The sequence below is a fragment of the Heptranchias perlo genome, chromosome 1 (assembly GCF_035084215.1).
Source record: "Heptranchias perlo isolate sHepPer1 chromosome 1, sHepPer1.hap1, whole genome shotgun sequence".
Classification (NCBI taxonomy): domain Eukaryota; kingdom Metazoa; phylum Chordata; class Chondrichthyes; order Hexanchiformes; family Hexanchidae; genus Heptranchias; species Heptranchias perlo.
In genome coordinates, this window is record NC_090325.1 from 93,766,617 (window position 1) to 93,789,549 (window position 22,933).

Here is a 22,933-nt window from a genome sequence, read left to right on the forward strand (position 1 = left end):
GCTACAGGAGTTCCTGAGGGCAGTGTCCTTGGACCTTTAACTGATTCATCAATGATCAACCATCGTTCATAAGGTGAGGAATGGAGATGTTCACTAATGATCCCAGAGTGTATAGCTCCTCTGATAATGAAGCAGCTCATGCCAGCCTGCAACAAGACACAGACAACATTCATGGCTTGGGCTGTTAAATGGCAAGTAACATTTGCGACACATAAGTACCGAGCAATGAGCATCTCCAACAAGAGAAAGCTCAACCACCTCCACTTGACCTCATTAAACTTATTCCTCATTGGCGGTCGGATGCAAGAGAGCTAGGTGACTGAGTGTACTCAGTTGGTGCCCTCTACAATGCATTTCTTGCCTGTGCTTTACTGGATGGTGGCCTTCAGTCCCAAAAAGAGCTACCCTCCTTTGGTCCACTTGCTGCAGCAGAACCACCTACTCGACAGCATTAAAGGGAACAATGTTGCCCACAGGTCTGGACTCTGCCATTATAAATCATTGACTCCACTTTTCTGCCCCTGCCATGACTCCCTCTTTAGTGCCTAGCTGCAGCCCGGGCTGGATTTTATGATATCCCAGCCGTCAAGCATGTTACAAGCTAAGCTTTCTGGGCAAGCTTTTCCTGTGCCTGTAGCCCATTCAAATTAGGGGGAGGGACTCCCATTAGAAAACTGAGTAACACCAGCCCTGTGAGCAGTAGATAAGCCTGTGTGTTGGGCCACCTTAACTCCATTTTTACTGTAAAATTTGAAGCTAATTAGTATAGTGATTGTGGGAAATCATTTAAAAGAAACAAATGATATTGTAACACTGAGGCTGCCTCTAGTGCTGTAGACCAACATTGATAATTTTCTCACTTTTTGGACTAATAGAAATTAATTATTTGTGGCTTAGCTTGGCTCAGTTGGTAGTAATTTTACCTGATTCAGAAGGTTGTGGGTTCATGATCCATTTCAAGATTTAGGAGATTCCATGGAAATTCTCCTGATTGTCCACTGTAATTTCAGCAGAAAAGCCGTGGAAACCCCGGAAAAACTCTGCTGAAGTTACGGCAGACAAGCGGGAGAATCGCTACGGAAATTCAACCCCATAATCTAGACTGATACCTCAATGTGGAACTGAGAGAGTGCGGCATTGTCAGATGAAATGGGAAACTGAGGCCCCATCTGCCTGGTCAGGTGGATATAAAAGATCCTACAACACTATTTGAAGAAGAGCGGTGAGTTCTCTCTGTTTCCGGGCCAACATTCCTCCCTCAAACATCACTACCAAAAAAACAGAACAGAATGATCAATCATTCATTTGCTGTTTGTGAGACCCTGTTGTGTGATAATTGGCTATTGTGTTTATCTGCAAAACAACAGTGACTGCACTTCAAAAGTAATCTATTGGATGTAAAACACTTTGGGATGTCCTGAGGATGTGATAAGAATTGACATAAATGCAAGCTCTTTCATTTTTGCTTCTTTATCAGAATTATGTGTTACCTCTCTTGTGCTGACCTGATTAGTCTGATCAATCAGTTTTAGCAGAAAGTAGTCCTTCCCACTAAACATCTAGCTATAAATAAATAAAAGACGAGATTCTTTTCTATCACCGGTCTATTCTGAGTTAATTACCTGGGGCAGCGGTGGGAGTACTACAATTAGCTTCAGGCTAAGAGAAGGAAAAAAAAAATCAACCCAAGTTCCTATTCTTGATCATTATCCAACAAAACCCTGCTGGAAAGTAAGCATGTCATAAGGTTTCTCCCCCTACCCCCACAACCCTCTTTATTTATGCTCACACCAAAGCAATTTCCACAGGCAGATCCATGCTGCCTATGCAACTTATGAACTTATCTACGGAGTGAATTGGTTTAGCATGTTTCAGGATTAACATTTGCTGAGCTAATTCACACTGGAAATTGCACAGGACGCCCACCATGTCAGATCAAATAGTTCAGGCTAAACTACCAGTCAAATTTTTAACAATAATTAAATAAACACAGAAGTAAAAGAGATATAGCAGAACAAAATATAATGCTAAACTTACGCTATTTTAGCCTGAATTGAAAATAATGTGTTCCAAAGACTTAAGCCTTTGAATCCTTCTGCTCCCATGGAATTCAGTCTTATCACATAATACGGAAATAAATGGTGGAAACCAGTGAAAAGCTACTGTCCAATCAGACTTTCACCCCTCAAGATCAAGAGAGACTTTTCATAGACAAAAGAGGGGGTAAATTGGGTTGCATAGCGCCCATTTTGTAGGCGCTATGTGGACTCCTGAGCCCCGAAAATGGTGTCCGAGATGCGCACGCATAATTCTGGCGTGATGTGCGCAGAACACCAATTTGGAAAAGGCGTTTGCGCAGGCGCACTTAACGAACGCCAGCGGCATGTAAATTAGGGAGATTATGGCGTTAATCAGTGTGCAATGCTAATTTGAAGCAGCTGGCGCCATTTCGAACTCCCCACTCCAGCCTACGGAATGTCCTAACCTTACACAGCTGAACAGGAGTTAGAGGGCATGAAGGACCCCCCCACCAGTGTTATTTAAAGAGAGCATGCAGGAGTTACAGGCTAGTTGCTGGATTAGATATTCTGGCTGCTGGTACATTTGTGGGTCTTTGTGGAAGTTTCCTATACCTGGAGGAAGTTGCAATATTATATAGAGAGCAGGTCAGAGGCTGGGTATTCTGCGGCGAGTGACTCACCTCCTGACTCCCCAAAGCCTTTCCACCATCTACAAGGCACAAGTCAGGAGTGTGATGGAATACTCTCCACTCGCCTGGATGAGTGCAGCTCCAACAACACTCAACAAGCTTGACACCATCCAGGACAAAGCAGCCCGCTTGATTGGCACCCCATCCACCACCCTAAATATTCACTCCCTTCACCACCGGCGCACTGTGGCTGCAGTGTTTACCATCCACAGGATGCACTGCAGCAACTCGCCAAGGCTTCTTCGACAGCACCTCCAAAACCCGCGACCTCTACCACCTAGAAGGACAAGAGCAGCAGGCACATGGGAACAACACCACCTGCACGTTCCCCTCCAAGTCACACACCATCCCGACTTGGAAATATATCGCCGTTCCTTCATCGTCGCTGGGTCAAAATCCTGGAACTCCCTTCCTAACAGCACTGTGGGAGAACCTTCACCACACGGACTGCAGCGATTCAAGAAGGCGGCTCACCACCACCTTCTCAAGGGCAATTAGGGATGGGCAATAAATGCTGGCCTTGCCAGCGACGCCCACATCCCACGAACGAATAAAAAAAAAATATAGTGAGTGGTCTGGCTGGTTGTGCAGTACTGTTAGTGACATTTAAAATAGTGCGCTGAACAAGGTTGCTGCCAAACATGGGTGGCCTACTACGGCTTCCTCTGGGAATTGAACGTGACCGGAAGCATGCACAGAATCCACGCAGAGCAGGACAAACTGCAGGAGGAGGAGGAGGAGGCATAAGGCACTCAGCAGGAGGCCATATCCAATGAGGGTCTTCAGGGAGCAATTCTCTTACCTCAACTTCAGCGACGACCAGTGCATCAGACGGCTGCAGTTCACTAAAGAGGTCGTGACTGAGATTTGTCAACTGCTGCAGCCACAATTGCAGCCTCAGAGCAAGGTAAGGACAGCATTGCCTGTGGCTGTCAAGGTAACCGTGCCTCTTAATTTTTACAGCTCTGGCTCCTTTCTGGCTGCTGTTGGAAATATAAGCAACATCTCGCAGTTTGCAGTGCACTATTGTATAAGGGAGGTCACTGAGGATCTGTACGCACTCAGAAACATTTTCATCACATTCCCTCTTGACAGCAGGAGCGAGCACGAGGGTTTTGCTCACATTGCAGGCTTCTCCATGGTGCAGCGTGCCATTGACTGCACACAAATTGCCATGCAGGCTCCACATCTGAACTCAGCCATATTCCTGAGCAGAAAGGGATTACACTCCCGCAATGTGCAGCTGGTGTGCGACTACACGCAGCGCATCATGCAGGTCAATGCCCGCAATCCTGGCAGCAGTCATGACTCCTTCATTCTGCGGCAGTCCAACGTCCCACCTATATTTCAACCAGCACGGCAAGTAAAAGACAGGCTACTGGGCGACAAGGGTTATCCCCTCATGAAATGGCTCATAACTCCAGTCAGGTACCCACACACACATGCACAGCAGGCATACAACGAAAGCCATGCTGCCATACGAAACGCCATCAAGCACACCACAGGCATCCTCAAGCAACACTTCCGCTGCCTGGACCGCTCTGAAGGAGCCCTGCAGTACTCAGCTGAGCGGGTATCAAGATTTGCCATTGCATGCTACACAATCTGGCCATTATGAAGGAACACCGCCTATCTGGTGAGAACCTGAGCCAGAGGAAGAGGCAGAGGAGGAGGAGGAGGAGGAGGAGGAGGAGGAGGAGGAGGAGGAGGAGGTGGAGGAAGTACAGCAGGAAGCGGAAGAAGAGGCAGGGAGGCTACAAGGTAGACAGGCCCTGTCTGCCAGTGCTCTGCACGATCAGATTATTAATGTGCGATATCAGCAACCTCAACGACATCTCCCCATTCACCAATAGTCCCACAGTCCTTACCTTTCTGCTCCCACATTATCAAATCATCCCCTTATCAATATACATTGCTTCCTCCTTCAGCTCATCACAGAAATGATAACCACCACCAAATGCAAATTCAAGTCCAAATTTATAAATTAACACAGGTAATAATTCAAACAAAATTAGACTATTCGCCCTTGTGCATTCCCTTAGTGCCTGTCGTTCGTGTACCTTTACCTTTCCTGGTGCTCCTATGAGGTGATCCCCAGTGGCTGGAGCATGGGTGGTGGAAGGCTGCTGACCTTCAATTAAGGAGACTGCAGATGGCCTTGGAGGACGACATCGGGCAGCTCTGGGCCAGGTGGTCCCTGCTGCAGACTGCACCATCTCGTCATCAGCTGCAGCAGTCTGGGCTGGCTGGCTGACAAGCAACAGCAAGAGCACAGGCGGAGTGGCAGGGGTGGGAGCAGGAATGTTGTCATCCTGAGAAAAGACAGCAGGTTCGTGTTCCATGGTGCCACTGCCACTCTCCCGGGGCAGCAACTCAGCAATCCTGGTGATCTGCTGGACAACGGATTGCTGGAATGCTGTGACGCCCTGGAAGCTCTTTTCCACAGTGGAACCCAGAGCCACAATAGCAGCAGACTGAGCTCCAAACGCAGCAATCAGGCCTTGGATGAAAGATGTTTGTGCTGCTTTGGAAGCTGTGACATCGATCATCAGACACTGTATCATGGTGGGTTCCACAGGGGTGCTGATGGACGTGACCACTCGTTCCATGTTGGAAAGGATGGGCTCCAAGCTCTGTGCAAAGCCCTGTGCCAAGTTAGATCTGGACTGTTCCATGCTCCTTGACATTGTGCGCAGGCTTTCCAGTGCACTAAGCACTTAGTTGTGTACGCTCATCCGCCTTCTTCTGTAGCCTAGCCCATCGAAGTCATCATCTGACTCCTCTGCAGCAGAACTGTTGTGCGACCTCGCCCTCTGACAAGCCGGCACCTGTGTTATCCGTTCCCCTCACCCTGGCTCCTGTGCACTTGTGCCCAGTGTCTCACCATGTGCAAGTCCCTCCTCTGTATTAGCCTCTAAAGTACGCGCAGTGTCAGTCTCTGAGCTGGTAGCTGCGAGTGTAAGAGAGTGACGGTGTGTCTGCATCATCACTGTCATCTTTCTCTGCCTCCTCTGACAGTTCCAGTTTTTGAGTATCTGAAATGACAAAGGGACACGGGTTGAGTTGTGGTGAGGGGAGAGGAGAAAGTAAGACGTGCATGCTCACACCATCTGTAGCTCGTGAGTCAGAAAAGATTGTGGGATGAGGGAGAAGTGGGAAGCAAGAAGGAGGATTAGGTATACAGTGACCTCATCATCAATACCTCCAGCACTGTCAGTGGCCACGGCCGCAGCGACAGCCCGCCCAATGATCGACAGCACTGTCTCCTCCGGGGTGAGGGGGGGGGGGGGGGGGGGGGAGGATGTGTAAGCGTGCCTGTCCTCCCCCTGGTCTTTCCTGCTGCCCGTTGTTATGCACGACCTTCTCCTGCAAGAAAGAGGGAAGTGTGTCAGTGAGTGTCCTGCAAGATGTTTGGGTGATGTGGCTGTCATGGTTGAATAGCTGCCAGTGTGTGTGACCTTGAGTTGTGGCTGTGCGGCTTGCAAGAGTGGTACTGTGTGAGGGTGAGATGCCATCTGATTTGAAGAGTTGCGTACTGATGGAAAGAGTTTGTTGGTATGTGGATGATGGGGGGGTGTAGTGCGTGGAGCACCGGACGAAGCTAGTGGGGTAGGAGATGCCACTTGACAGTTGAAGTCACTCACCTTGACCACTCGTGACAAATCATTGAACTTCTTCCTGCACTGCATCCATGTTCTTGGCGCTACGCTCCTGGCATTCACCTCGTGCACCACTTCCTTCCACTGCCTCCGCAGCATATGTCTGGTGGGGTCTCCTGCCCCCCCGGGAATAAAGAATGCCCCTCCGAGCATCCACCTCTTGCACCCAGGCCTCTAGTGTGTCGTCCGAGAACCTTGGTGCACGCTCTCTCGCAGGCCCAGCCATTCTTCAGCATATTCCAGAACAAAGTTAGTTGCCACAGTTCTCCCTGCAGCCAGAGCACCTCACAGAGGTGCAGGCTGCCTTTAAGTAGTGCTAGCTACTCCTGATATTGGGGCCCCCTGCTGGTGTGAATGTTACGTGCTGCCTGCATCTCAACAACCCGGCGTGGGTTAATCGTGTATCGCGGTCCCAGCGCCCGTTTTCGGGGGTTAACCAATTTAACCCCCATGTACTTTCAAAGAAACTATCGTTTCTTCCGATAGTTTCAAAGGCGACACGAGGAAAAACTTTTTTATGCGGTGAGTAGTTATGATCTGGAATGTGCTGCCTGAAAGGGTAATGGAAGCAGATTCAATCCTGGCTTTCAAAAAGGAATTGGATAAATACTTGACGGGAAAAAATTTGCAGAGTTATGGGGAAAGAGCAGGTGAATGGGACCAGCTGTATTGCTCTTACAAAGATCCGGCACAGGCTCTATAGGCCAAATGGCCTCCTTCTGTGCTGTAACCATTCTATGATTCTATGCTTCCTCAACAGGCTGATAATTATATTAATTATTTCCTCCATCCAGCTGCATGTGGCTGTGGGTTGCATTCCCATCACCGTCTAGAGATATGTTTACTACGTCAGACCAAAAAACAAAGAGGTCTAAATAGGCTTTTCTTGATATATATTAATGACTTGGACTTGGGTGTACAGGGCACAATTTCAAAATTTGCAGATGACACAAAACTTGGAAGGGTAGTAAACAGTGAGGAGGATAGTGATAGACTTCAAGAGGATATAGACAGGCTGGTGGCATGGGCGGTCACGTGGTAGATGAAATTTAACGCAGAAAAATGCGAAGTGATACATCTCGGTAAGAAGAACGAGGAAAGGCAATATAAACTAGAGGACACAACTCTAAAAGGGGTACAGGAACAGAGAGATCTGGGGGTATATGTGCACAAATTGTTGAAGGTGGCAGGGCAGGTTGAGAAAGCAGTTAAAAAAGCATACAGGATCCTGGGCTTTATAAATAGAGGCATAGAGTACAAAAGCATGGAAGTCATGATGAACCTTTATAAAACACTGGTTCGGCCACAACTGGAGTATTGTGTCCAGTTCTGGCACTGCACTTTAGGAAAGACATGAAGGCCTTAGAGAGGGTGCAGAAAAGATTTACTAGAATGATTCCAGGGATGAGGGACTTTAGTTACGTGGATCGACTGGAGAAGTTGGGGTTGTTCTCCTTGGAACTGAAATGGTTGAGAGGAGATTTGATAGAGGTATTCAAAATCATGAAGGGTCGAGACAGAGTAGATAGAGAGAAACTATTCCCATTGGCGGAAGGGTCAAGAACCAGAGGAGATAGATTTAAGGTGACTGGCAAAAGAACCAAAGGTGACATGAGGAAAAAGTTTTTCACACAGCGAGTGGTTAGGATCTGGAATGCACTGCCCGAAGGGATGGTGGAGGCAGATTCAATCATGGCATTCAAAAGGGAACTGGATAAGTACTTGAAAGGAAAAAATTTGCAGGGCTATGGGAATAGGGCAGGGGAGTGGAACTAGCTGGATTGCTCTTGCATAGAGCCGGCATGGACTCAATGGGCCGAATGGCCTCCTTCCGTGCTGTAACCTTTCTATGATTCTATGACATAATTCCATCAGTTTTATGGGCCGATAATGGGCTCAACAATAACCAATTTAGCAGTGAAGAGGCCCGCACTTGATCTGCATGGGAGTTTGGGCCACTGCTAAATTGTCCGGCTCCTGCGTTCTATTCAGACCTGGAGTCCTAAATTTGTCCAACTGGCATCTCCAGGTATTGAGCATCCTAACCAGCGGTCCTTAAAGGGACCGCTGGAGGCTGCTCAAAAATAGGCCCCAAAATTTTGTTTTTTGTGGAGTCAGGAGTAGGAGCACTCCCCTGGGCTCCACAAAACAACAGTGGGATGCTGCTGGCCTGCCCTCGCCCCCCTCCCCTTCCCGATCACCCCCTCCCACCACAACTTACCTGGACTTACCTCTGAGCCTCGGCGTGGGCCGACATTTTTAAGGCCCCAACAGGCTTGATTGGCGCTTGCAGCTTGCCTGATTTATATTGATAAGGCCCAAGATCGAATTTACTTCCGTCCCCAGGCTTTTCCATTCTGGTGCACCATTACTGCTCACCACCAGAATCGCACCAGGTTTGGAGCACTAAGGCATTTAGGCCCTAAATCCTTTTGAAACATCCCCCTAACGTTAGTGGCAATCACAGATTATGAGCTCCATTTCCCCGCATAGTAACAAACTTGCATACATTATCTTTTCACAAACCTGGGACAGAAACCGCATAACACTGAACTGCTTAGGTTTTGTTTACGGCAATAACACTGAGGAAAGCTGCCTTTCCTTAAAGCTAGCAATTATTTTTGAGACAACATTTGTATACTTGTCTCATTTCCCCACACACAAAGACAAAATAAATCTTCTCAGAATGCTTCAAATTTCCAATACACAGTTTAGCTAAAAATTCATATGAAAAAGTATAAAACAGGAATGTTATAACATAAAACAGGTTGAAGCTTCGTGTCTGTTACAGTTCTTGTGGGGCTCAACTGTGAGACTACTTTGATCAAAAAGCTTATGGACACTCAATGTTTACTGTCACATGAAGAATGGCCATTTGGAAAAGGCACTGTAGGGCTCTAAGGGCCTGTAAAATTGTATGAATCACCACCATCCGGAAAAGCAAGAGAGGAACTAACCCATCCCGTAATTACTTACTTTTGTGAGACAAGGAAAAAGCTTGACCATTAAACAACTAAACCACTGTAACAGACACCATGCCCATCAAATAAAATGTTTGCCAAATCTTTTTTTATTTACAAACACGGCAGCTGATTTTCTTCTGATTCCTGGAATGGCAGGACTAACGTATGAGGAGAGATCGCTTCACTTGAATATTATAATAAAACTCCACGCTGTTTTATGTGGGGGCTTTCTTCACCAACCACCCCGCTGGCCTGTAAGAAATGTGCATCATATGCAAAAGAGGCAGAGGCCCAGCATTATGGGCTATAATGCCCCTTAAAGTGGCACACATAGGGTGTTCACAAGGTGAAAATCAGCCCTGCAGATTCAATGACATAAGTCCAATTAAAATGCATCACCACATCACTTGCAGATATTGTCATGATGAAAATGCTGATGGTTTTTATCCTTTCTGAAATGAAAGGTTTGCCAAATACTGTTGACGAAGACAGTGCCCATTTAATGACGCAATGGAATCAACTAAACAATAATTCAAAGCAAGAATGTAATTTACCTGAGGACAGAGTAGAGGAAGCCTGATGTAAGCCAGCAGTTTGCTAAGTTCTTTCTGTCTGTTATCTGTATCATGCCGAACCCAGCTAAGCAATGCATTCAATATGGTTTCTTCATTTGGTATATTCATGTCATCACTGGCCAATAGTTTAACTATCTCATTTGCTGGCAGTAGCAGAAACTCTTGATTCCTCATCACCTCCATGAAGTGTTCCTAGAACGAAAGAAGAAATCTCACCCTGTATTTCTCTCCAGCAGGTTAACTGTAATTATTTTACAAAGGGACTAAAAACTAATCACAGTGCTTCTCACAAAAAAAATTGTGAAATGCATATAAAAAGTAATAAAATCCGTAAACAAATCATGGCTTCTGCCATATTTTATTACCTGAAAATACAAGTGAGTAATTGATGTACATACGTAATTTACAGACTGTACATGGTGGAATCACAAAAATGACCATGCAATTTTTATGGTTCATTTATCACAGGACCACAAAACCAGCAGACTTGGAAATTACTGAAAGTAGCTCACGCAATGAGTTACCTTATGTAAACTACATGGGGGCTAAATTGGGCTGCATAGCACCGGTTGTGTAGGCGCTACGCGGACTCCTAAGGACCTAAAATGGCGTTCGAGATGCGCATGCACACTTCTGGTGCGACGTGCATAGGACGCCATATTGGTAAAGGCGCTTGGGCATGCGCACTTAACGAACACTGGCAGCATGTAAAGTAGGAAGATTATGTGGTGGATCAGTGTGCAACACTGATTTAAAGGGACAGATGTGATTTTGGAACTCCATGCTCCAATACATTGTCTTAACCTCGCACAGCTAAACAAGTCTTAAACCGCATGGAGGACCCGCTACCAGTGCTATTTAAAGGGATCATGCAGGAATTACAGGTTAGTTGATGGATTATTGCTTCTGGCTGCTGATGCATTTGTACCTGTTTTTGGAGTTTTTATGTCCCCTCGTCCTATATTTGACTAATAGGACGAGGGGACATAGCCTAAAAATTAGAGCCAGGATTTTCAGGAGTGAAATTAGGAAAAGCTTCCACACACAAAGGGTGGTAGAAGTTTGGAACTCTCTTCCGCAAATGGCTGTTGATGCTAGCTCAATTGTTAATTTTGAACCAGAGATCGATAGATTTTTGTTAACCAAACGTATTAAGGGATATGGGGCTAAGGCGGGAATGTGGAGTTAGGTCACAGATCAGTCATGATATTATTGAATGGCGGAACAGGCTCGAGGAGCTAAATGGTCTACTCCTGTTTGCCAGCAAATCAGTGACAACTGAGAAACAGAAAAAGTGATGAAATACAATTCTGTCTGCCCCATTTATTTGAGAACTACTGCAGCTTTTGCATATCCATCAATCTTTTGCTTTTTGTGGTTGTGGTCAGCACAGTGCTTGATTGAATCAAACCCCATATATTTAAATGAGTCTGTAATGGACTGTGCCCAGATGCATGAAGGCTTTTTAATGTAACTGTGATTACCAAGATTAGTCAGTGGTGGAAAGTATTATGTTTTTCGATAGGAGAATTCAGCTGGTAAATTGAATCTGACACAAATGAAGTACTATATTTATCTTGTTTGGCATACAAAAGGAATTCAATCTCTATATTTCTGCACCGGCTCTTCTGGACACGAGGAACATATAGCAAGTGTTTATGACTCTTTTGAAAAACAAAAGCTTTTAGAATCCTTTTTAGATTTCACAGTAAACAAGGTAGACAATGAAGAGAAAACCTAGGCACAGAGATACACATAAATAATGGTTTCGGAATTGGACTAGCAACCCGGAGGCTGTGAGTTAAAATCCTAGTATGGCGAGTTGTGAATTTGAATTTTTAAAAATCTGATCATTTGTGGGCTGGCACCAGAAAATGATCATGGAAGTTGCTGGATTGTCTTAAAAACCCAATTAATTCACAAATGTCCTTCAGGGAAGAGAATCTGTCACCTCACGTGGCCTACACTTAACTCCAGTCCCGCATTATGTAGTTGACTCTGAATGCCCTCAGGGCACTTAGCGATGAACAATAAATATTGCCATGTCAGTGTCACCCACATCCCAAGAACAAATGTAAAAAAAGAAATCAAATTCCGACGAAATCTACACAGATTTATTTGAACAAGTGAATTATGATCGCCTTATTGTGCTGAAATAAAAATAAAATTTCCAAATGGTCATTAAGTATACCACATGTGCTGTACAGCCGAGTAGGTTGATGATCACTGTGCAAGAAGATTAGGCTACATTGAAGAGCTTTGCATCAACCACTATAAAAAAGGCTGCCACCTTCAGTCTCGGACTTGTATGTAATGATGTGCTTGGATTCTGGAGCCTAGCTGAAGATGGAAATATTCTGACTAAATCACAGAATCCATAGATAAAGCAAATATACTGAACATGATGTATAGATTTTATGAAGGTATTTGATAAGGTGCCACACAAGAATTATCCCAAAAATTAAGAAGCCTTGGTGTCGATTTTGTATATATCATTAATCGGGTGGTGGGCGAGGTGTGTGCTCCACTTGCCTGATGAACTTGGTGTGGCCATTTTCATGGCCAGGCCTAAAGTAAATGAATCCGGTGAGCTGTCAGTGTGAAATGCACGCCTTATAGCCAACTTGCCGATCTGGTGGTGGGAAATCCGTTAGGGTGCCAATTTTGATGGGCCTGCAGCAGCACCTTAATGGGGAGGGGTAAAAACGTGTGAGTGAAAGCGAGCAGCAGATAATAATGGCAGGGAAAACTTTTGCAGCGCCTACAGAAGCAAAGATATCAAATATTGGAAGGCTGAAAACTCAAAACACACAACTGCAGTAAAAATGCATACCAAAGGCTGGGTATTCTGCAACGAGTGACTCACCTCCTGAATCCCCAAAGCCTTTCCACCATCTACAAGGCACAAGTCAGGAGGGTGATGGAATACTCTCCACTTGCCTGGATGAGTGCAGCTCCAACAACACTCAAGAAGCTCAACACCATCCAGGACAAAGCAGCCCGCTTGATTGGCACCCCATCCACCACCCTAAATATTCACTCCCTTCACCACCGGCGCACAGTGGCTGCAGTGTGTACCATCCACAGGATGCACTGCAGCAACTCGTCAAGGCTTCTTCGACAGCACCTCCCAAACCCACGAACTCTACCACCTAGAAGGACAAGAGCAGCAGGCACATGAGAACAACACCACCTGCACGTTCCCCTCCAAGTCACACACCATCCTGACTTGGAAATATATTGCCATTCCTTCATTGTCGCTGGGTCAAAATCCTGGAACTCCCTTCCTAACAGCACTGTGGGAGAACCTTCACCACACGGGCTGCAGCAGTTCAAGAAGGCGGCTCACTACCACCTTCTCAAGGGCAATTAGGGATGGGCAATAAATGCTGGCCTTGCCTGCGACGCCCACATCCCATGAACGAATAAAAAAAAACATGCTTCCAGCTTTCCCATGTCTGCATCTAAGAATGTCTTTAAAGAACACTCAAAATGACACGTTTTGTGGGCAGATGCAGGAACTGGCGGGCAGAGACGAAAATGACAATGATGGGTCTAGCTATGTCATCTGGCACCGATTTGCATTTATTCGTGAGGTTCCTGTCTGTTTTTGGAGGCAGCTCCTGCCATTAGGATCACGGTCTGCTCAAAAATTGTAATGAGCAGATAAGTGGTAAGTTGGTGCTTCAGTTTCCCATGCAATTTTGGACCTGATATCAGCCCATTTTTAGGCACAAACAGGGCATTAGGAACATGAAAATCACCCCTATAGTTTTAAAGGGAATGTTGCTGAATTAGAGACAGATGGCTAAAAGACAGAAAACATAGAGTAGGAGTAAACAGATATTTTTCAAATTGGTGGGGTGTGGATGGTGCCCCAGAGATTTGTGTTGGAACTTCTTTAGCTTCCATAAATGATTTGGATTTAGCAAGAGGAATATTATCAAAGTTTGCTGATAATATCAAATTCGGGGCATGCCAAACTGTGAGAAGAATGCAGGAGATAGGAGTACATAAGACAAGTAAGCAGAATGGGCAGATAGTTGAGAAATGTGAAACAGTACCTTTTGAGAAAAAGAAGAGTAAAAAGAAGTTTTGTCTAAATGATGATATTCTTAGCTGCTTAGAGCAAAAGGAAATCTAGGAATGCAGATAAGATCATTTGAGGTGGAAATGGAGGTTAAAAAAAATGCCATAAAAAGGCAAATGGGATTCTAGGTTTTATATATGGGGCATTGAATATAAAAGCAAGAAAGTGACTGTTGAATTTGTACAAGACATTCGTTAGGCTACAGTTGGATTATTAAGTGAAGTTCTGGGCACTCCAGTCTAGGAAGTATATTAGAGCCAGTGAAGGATCACTAGAATGATACTAGGAACGATTATGAATAAAGGCTTGAAAAATTGGGGCCTTTTTCACAGAACCAGAGAAGATTCAGTGCCATCTAAGAGAAGTTTTCACAATTATTAAGTTTTCAAAAGTATGAAGGTTTTGAGAGGTTAACCAGAAATAGAACGTTTCTATTGACTGAAGAATCCGTAACAAGGGGGCACAGACTCACGATTATCACCAGGAGAACAAAGGAGGAAGTTATAAGACATTTTTCTATGTAGATAATTACAAGAACAGGTAACGCTTTCTCAATGCAGAAACTTAAGGGCCGATTTTACCTCCCGGCGGGAAGCTGGCGGGAGCAGACAGCAAATCCACGCAGGAGAGTGAATTGAATCCCACAAATCAGCTGCTCAGCCGTTTACAATGAAAAATGGCAGCTGGGAGGCAGGGAAGCATGAAAATCGGGCAGCTCGGAGGCCGCACCTCAAGCATCGGAGGAAGGCCACCGACAGCAAGCATGTCCAGGACGGGGGTGTTCCGGGGGTTTCACGGCTGGAGGTGGAGAGGGGGGAAGCCCAGTACAGCAGAGGCCTGGACTTTCCTTGTGAGGCCTGATCTTAGCGGGCTCCACTGACTTCCCAACAGGTTTACCTGGGTATGGGGAAAGGGCAGGGAAATGCGATTAGAGTAGATAGCTCCAGATAAACAGGCAGCAATGGCCGAATGGTCTCCACCTGTACTGTACTTTCTAAGAATCATTTTGTAGTGAAAATATCTCATACCTGGTTAGAAGGCAGACTCCTACAAAGGGTATAGTAGCATAGTGATTATGTTACTGGACTAGTAGTCCAGAGGTCTAGACTAATAATCGGGAGTCATAAGTTCAAATCCTGCCACGGCAGCTGGGGAATTTAAATTCAATTAATTAAATAAAATCTGGAATTTAAAAAAACTAGCATCAGTAATGGCAGTAAAAACCCATCTGGTTCACTAATTCCCTTTAGGGAAGGAAACCTGCCGTCCTTACCCGGTCTGGCTTATATGTGACTCCAGACCCACAGCAATGTGGTTGATTGTTAATCGCCCTCAGTTGTACAATCTCGCTACAGAAAGTCACAATAAGAATAAAACTGGACGGACCACCCAGGATCGGACCACTAGGCATCGGACACGACAAAGGCAAACCAAGCTCAGTCGACCCTGCAAAGTCCTCCTCACTAACATCTGGGGACTTGTGCCAAAATTGGGAGAGTTGTTCCACAGACTAGTCAAGCAACAGCCTGACATAGCCATACTCACAGAATCATACCTTTCAGCCAACGTTCCAGATTCTTCCATCACCATCCCTGGGCATGTTCTGTCCCACCGGCAGGACAGACCCACCAGAGGTGGTGGTACAGTGGTATACAGGCAGTAGGGAGTGGCCCTGGAAGTCCTCAAAATTGACTCCGGACCCCAGCATCAGGTCAAACATGGGCAAGGAAACCTCCTGCTGATAACCACCTACCGCCCTCGCTCAGCTGATGAATCAGTCCTCCTCCATGTTGAGCACTACTTGGAGGAAGCACTGAGGGTAGCAAGGGCACAGAATGTACTCTGGTGGGGGTCTTCAATGTCCATCACCAAGAGTGGCTCGGTAGCACCATTATTGACTGAGCTGGATGAGTCCTGAATGACATAGCTGCCAGACTGGGCCTGCGGCAGGTGGTGAGCGAACCAACACGAGGGAAAAACCTACTTGACCTCGTCCTCACCAATCTACCTGTTGCAGATGCATCTGTCCATGACAGTATTGGTAGGAGTGACCACCGCATAGTCCTTGTGGAGACGAAGTCCCGTCTTCACACTGAGGACACCATCCAACATGTTGTGTGGCACTACCACTGTGCTAAATGGGATAGATTCAGAACAGATCTAGCAGCTCAAAACTGTGCATCCATGAGGCGCCGTGAGCCATCAGCAGCAGCAGAATTGTATTCCACCACAATCTGTAACCCCATGGCCCGGCATATTCCTCACTCTACCATTACCAACAAGCCAGCGGATCAACCCTGGTTCATTGAAGAGTGTAGAAGAGCATGCCAGGAGCAGCACCAGGCGTACCTAAAAATGAAGTGCCAACCTGGTGAAGCTACAACACAGGTCTACGTGCATGCTAAACAGCGGAAGCAACATGCTATAGACAAATCTAAGCGATTCCACAGCTAACGGATCAGATCAAAGCTTTGCAGTCGTGAATGGTGGTGGACAATTCAACAACTAATGGGAAGAGGAAGCTCTGGGAACATCCCCATCTTCAATGATGGCAGAGCCCAGCACGTGAGTGCAAAAGGCAAGGCTAAAGCGTTTGCAACCATCTTCAGCCAGAAATGCCGAGTGGATGATCCATCTTGGCTCCAGACCTCATTACAGTCTTGGTCCAAACATGGACAAAAGAGCTGAATTCCAGAGGTGAGGTGAGAGTGACTGTCCTTGACGTCAAGGCAGCATTTGACCGAGTGTGGCACCAAAGAGCCCTAGTAAAATTGAAGCCAATGGGAATCAGGGGGAAAACTCTCCAGTGGCTGGTGTCATACCTAGCACAAAGGAAGATGGTAGTTGGAGGCCAATCATCTCAGCCCCAGGACATTGCTGGAGGAGTTCCTCAGGGCAGTGTCCTACACCCAACCATCTTCAGCTGCTTCATCAATGACCTTCCCTCCATTATAAGGTCAGAAATGGATATGTTCACTGATGATTGCACAGTGTTCAGTTCCACTAACAACCCCTCAGATAATGAAGCTGTCCATGCCCACATGCAGAAATATCCAGGCTTGGGCTAATAAGTGGCAAGTAACATTCGTGCCAGACAAGTGCCAGGCAATGACTATTTCCAACAAGAGAGAGTATAACCACCTCCCCTTGACATTCAACGGCATTACCATTGCCGAAACCCCCACCATCAACATCCTGAGGGTCACCATTGACCAGAAACTTAACTGAACCAGTCACATAAATACTCTGGCTACAAGAGCAGGTCAGAGGCTGGGTATTCTGTGGTGAGTGACTCACCCCCTGACTCCCCAAAGCCTTTCCACCATCAACAAGGCCCGAGTCAAGAGTGTTATGGTATACTCTCCACTTGCCTGGATGAGTGCAGCTCCAACAACACTCAAGAAGCTCGACACCATCCAGGACAAAGCAGCCCGTTTGATTGGCACACCATCCACCAACCTAAACATTCACTCCCTTCACCACTGCCGCACCGTGGCTGCAGTGTGTACCATCCACAGATGCACTTGCCAAGGCGTCTTCGACAGCACCTCCCAAACCCGCGACCTCTATCACCTAGAAGGACAAGGGCAGCAGATGCATGGGAATACCACCACCTGCACGTTCCCCTCCAAGTCACACACCATCCCGACTTAGAAATATATTGCTGTTCCTTCATCGTCGCTGGGTCAAAATCCTGGAACTCCCTTCTTAACAGCACTGTGGGAGAACCTTCACCACACAGACTGCAGCAGTTCAAGAAGTCGGCTCACCATCACCTTCTTAAGGGCAGTTAGGGATGGGCAATAAATGCTGGTCTTGCCAGCGATGCCCACATCTCATGAACGAATGAAAAAAAAACCTGTAACTATTTCAGGCACTAACAGGCATTTTGTAAAAAATCTAGTAGCTCATGAGGTCAGATGGAAGGACCTTGTACACACCATGTTGGGAAGACTACAGCTATGAACTGTTGTCCTGCTTGGATGATCAGGAATTTTTCTTGAAGTGGATTCAGGAACTGATCCAGAGCCACTTGACCTGAGCAGAACAAGCTACCGGCTGAGAATACAGCATCCCTACCAGTAGCATGTTTTCCTGGGGCCAGGTGGCTCCTGGGCTGATCTGATGTTCTGGTCCCCAGTAAGATGAACGGAGCCATTCCAGAACTTAGGACATTTCACTATTAGTGAAATGACAGAGTGGCTTTGAATTGAAGGAGTCCTGAATACTGAGTTGAACGCAAAGGCTAAATATTCCAGAAAGTTATGATAAAAAAAATATTTCTAATTATAATTTTGTAGATTTATATTGGGGGAAAGACTTTGAATACAAAGTAGTCCCAGTAGACATTTATTTTCCCTTTAATTTAATTGAAAAAAATACTACACACTATCATATAGAATCCCAGTAAATCCATTTAATTATTAAGAGATTACTGTGATTCAAATGAACCTGAATAGCCAGTTCCAAGCAGTTTCCATAGCAACTGCTGATCAAAAGGAATAGTTCTGACTACATATTAAAGATTACTAGTGAACGTAATTTCAGATCACCATTGGGAACAAAATAACATCATAATAGAGAGGCTCCAAGAGGTGCCCATCCGACAAAGGTAATTAGTTGTGGAAATGGTTTTCTAAAAATACATTACTACTTACGATTTTTACATGGTCCGCTCACTGCATGAAAGCATTTAACTCTGTGCTGAAGACATTGTTCATTTACAGCAGCACCATGACATCAATATTTTTCTGAATTCTAAATGATTTAGGTGTGAGTGCGATATCACATATTAAACAAGGATTCAACTGGCAGCTATTTGGATGCTGATAATTAATACATTATCCTGATATGCTGATAATTAATACATTAATAAACTTGCAGAATGGGCATGTAATTGGCAAATGAATTTCAATATAGACAAGTGTGAGGTATTACATTTTGGTAGGATGAATAAGGAGGCTACATACTGCTTGAATAATAAGAGTCTAAATGGGGTAGAGGGGCAAAGGGAACTGGGGGTACAGATACACAATCACTAAAATTAGCGACACAGGTTAATAAGGCCACAAAAAAAGAAAATCAAGCACTGGGGTTCATTTCTAGAGGGATAGAATTGAAAAGCAGGGAAGTTATGTTAAACTTGTATAGAACCTTGGTTAGACCACACTTGAGGTACTGTGAACAGTTCTGGTCTCCATATTATAAAAAGGATATAGAGGCACTGGAGAAGATGCAAAAAAGATTTACTAGGATGATACCATTTACAAGGATGATAGGGTAGAAGTAGGGATGATGTTTCCACTTGCAGGGGAGACCATAAATATAAGATAGTCACTAATAAATCCAATATGGAATTCAGGAGCAACTTCTTTACCCAGAGAGTGGTTAGAATGTGGAACTCGCTACCACAAGGAGCAGTTGAGGCGACTAGCATAGATGTATTTAAGGGGAAGCTAGATAAAACACATGAGGGAGAAAGGAATAGAAGGATATCCTGTTAGGGTTAGATGAAGTAGGGAGGGAGGAGCATAAACACCGGCATGGACCTTTTGGGTCGAATGGCCTCTTACTGTGCTGTACATTCTATGTAATTCTATGTAAAATTTTATGAAAATAATTTGGGGATATAAATAGGAACATAAGAATAGGAGTAGGCCATTCAGCCCCTCGAGCCAGCTCCACCGTTTTATAAGATCATGGCTGATCTGTGATCTAACTCCATATACCTGCCTTTGACCCATATCCCTTAATATCTTTGGTTGCCAAAAAGCTATTTATCTCAATTTAAATTTAGCAATTGAGCTAGCATCAACTGCTGTTTGCGGAAGAGAGTTCCAAACTTCTACCACCCTTTGTGTGTAGAAGTGTTTTCTAATCTCACTCCTGAAAGGTCTGGCTTTAATTTTTAGACTGTGCCCCCAGTCCCAGAATCCCCAACCAGTGGAAATAGTTTCTCTCTATCTACCCTATCTGTTCCCCTTAATATCTTATAAACTTCGATCAGATCACCCCTTAACCTTCAAAACTCTAGAGAATACAACCCCAATTTGTGTAATCTCTCCTCGTAACTTAACCCTTGAAGTCCGGGTAGCATTCTAGTAAACCTATGCTGCACTCCCTCCAAGGCCAATATGTCCTTCCGAAGGTGTGGTGCCCAGAACTGCTCACAGTACTCCAGGTGCGGACTAACCAGGGTTTTGTAAAGCTGCAGCATAACTTCTGCCCCCTTGTACTCTAGTCCTCTAGATACAAAGGCCAGCATTCCATTAACCTTACTGATTATTTTCTGCACCTGTTCATGACACTTCAATGATCTATGTACCTGAACCCCTAAATCCCTTTGGACATCCACTGTTTTTAACTTTTTACCATTTAGAAAGTACCCTGTTCTATCCTTTTTTGGTCCAAAGTGGATGACCTCACATTTGTCTACATTGAATTCCATTTGCCACAGTTTTGCCCATTCACCTAATCTATCAATATCCCTTTGTAATTTTGTTTTCATCCACACTGCTTACAATGCCACCAATCTTTGTGTCATCGGCAAACTTAGATATGAGACTTTCTATGCTTTCATCTAAGTCGTTCATAAATATTGTGAATAATTGAGGCCCCAAGACAGATCCCTGCAGGACTCCACTAGTCACATCCTGCCAATGTGAGTACCTACCCATTATCCCCACTCTCTGTCGTCTTTCGCTCAGCCAACTTCCTAACCAAGTCCATACTTTTCCCTCGATTCCATGGGCTTCTATCTTAGTGAACAGTCTCTTATGTGGGACTTTATCAAATGCCTTCTGGAAGTCCATATAAATAATATCTATTGGCATTCCCCTGTCCACTATTTTAGTCACCGCTTCAAAAAATTCAATCAGGTTTGTCAGGCACGACCTACCTTTCACAAATCCATGCTGGCTCTCTCGGATTAACTGAAAATTCTCGGTGTTCAGTCGCCCTATCCTTAATTATAGACTCCAGCATTTTCCCCACAACAGATGTTAGGCTAACTGGTCTATAATTCCCTGGTTTCCCTCTCTCTCCTTTCTTAAAAAGTGGAATGATATGTGCAATTTTCCAATCTAGAGGGACAGTTCCTGAATCTAGAGAACTTTGAAAGATTATAGTTAGGGCATCTGCAATCTGCTCACCTACTTCCTTTAAAACCCTGGGATGGAAACCATCTGGTCCTGGGGATTTGTCACTCTTTAGTGCTATTATTTTCTTCATTACTATTGTTTTACTTATGTTAATTTTATTGAGTCCCTGTCCTCGATTCAATATTAGTTTTCTTGGGATTTCCGGCATGCTATCCTCTTTTTCTACTGTAAATACTGACGCAAAGTAATCGTTCAACATGTCCGCCATTTCCCCATTGTCAATGACAATATCCCCATTTTTAGCTTTTAAGGGGCCAACACTGCTCCTGACCACCCTCTTTTTCCTGATATAACTATAAAAGTTCTTCGTATTGGTTTTGATATCCCTTGCGAGTTTCTTTTCATACTCTCTTTTTGTAGCTCTTACTATCTGTTTTGTGACCCTTTGTTGATCTTTGTATCTTTCCCATTCGCCAGGATCTGTGCCATTTTTTGCCTTTTTGTTTGCCCTTTTCTTATGTCTTATACTGTCCCTTACCTCTTTAGTTGTCCATGGCTGTTTTTTTTGGCAAGTAGAGTTCTTGCCCCTCAGGGGTATAAACCGGTTCTGTATCACGTTAAATGTTTCTTTAAATATTTCCCACTGATCATCAGTCGTTTTACCCATTAACAGATTTGTCCAGTTTACAGTAGGCAGTCTCTGTCTCATCCCATTGAAGTTGGCCTTACCCAAGTCTAGAATCTTAGCAGCTGATTCACTTTTTTCCCTTTCAAACACTACCTTGAACTCTATCATGTTATGATTGCTATTGGATAGATATTCACGCACAGTTAAGCTGTTAACTAAATCTCGTTCATTACTCATTACTAAATCTAGCATGGCTTGCCCCCTTGTTGCCTCTCGGACATACTGCTATAGAAAACTATCCCGGACACACTCAAGAAATTCACTACCTTTCTGACAGTTGCTAGTCTGCGATCTATGTGAAGGTTAAAGTCCCCCATTAAGACCACTATGCCTTTCTTACACGCTTGTCTAATCTCTGCATTTATACAATCTAGCACTTCACAGCTGCTGCCAAGGGTCCTATACACAACTCCCACTATAGTCTTTGATCCTTTCCTATTTCTCAATTCAACCCATAAGGTCTCTGTTGGCTGTTTACCTCTCGTTATATCCTCCTTTATCATTGAAGTGATTTCATCTCTAATCACTAAGGCTACTCCTCCCCCTCTTTCATTTTCCTTATCTCTCCTGTAGACCTTATAACCTGGTATAATTAGTTCCCAATCCTGACCATCCCGCAGCCATGTCTCGGTAATAGCTATCATGTCATACCCTCCAATTTGAATTTGTGCCTGTAGTTCATTTAATTTATTCCTTATACTCCGTGCGTTTGTATATAGAACTCTTAGTTGGGCCACACACCCTAGCCTGTCCTTCTGCTTTGATGCTGGGTTAATCACTTTACACCTTCTAGTTTTCACTTTATCTGTAGTGCCTAAAGTACACTTTCTTTCTGCTGCTCTATGCTTTTCCCTTTCACTTGTTGTTGAACAACTATTTGTATTGTAAATTTCCCCTAGGTCGTCCCCTTTCTTGCTGCTTTCAACTTTATTCTTTTCTGATTCCCAACTCAGGTTCCCATCCCCCTGCCACTTTAGTTTAAACCCTCCCCAACAGCAGTAGCAAACCCCCCTGCGAGGATATTAGTCCCAGATCTGTTGAGGTGCAATCTGTCCGGCTTGTACAGGTCCCACCTTCCCCAGAATCGGTCCCAATTCCTCGGGAATCTAAATCCCTCCCTCCTGCACCAAACCTCCAGCCACGCATTC

At 44.9% G+C, this 22,933-nt stretch overlaps 1 protein-coding gene across 6 annotated transcripts in view; it reads right to left on the reverse strand.

Annotated features, from left to right (window-relative positions):
- The window catches only part of LOC137324449 (kelch-like protein 5), a 144,851-nt gene that overhangs the window by 43,951 nt on the left and 77,967 nt on the right, over nucleotides 1-22,933 (reverse strand). For all 6 annotated transcript variants that reach the window (XM_067988750.1, XM_067988770.1, XM_067988731.1 and 3 more), the window contains one exon: nucleotides 9,887-10,099. In XM_067988750.1, coding sequence (XP_067844851.1) covers nucleotides 9,887-10,099 — 213 coding nt within the window. The remainder of the gene's footprint in view (nucleotides 1-9,886; nucleotides 10,100-22,933) is intronic.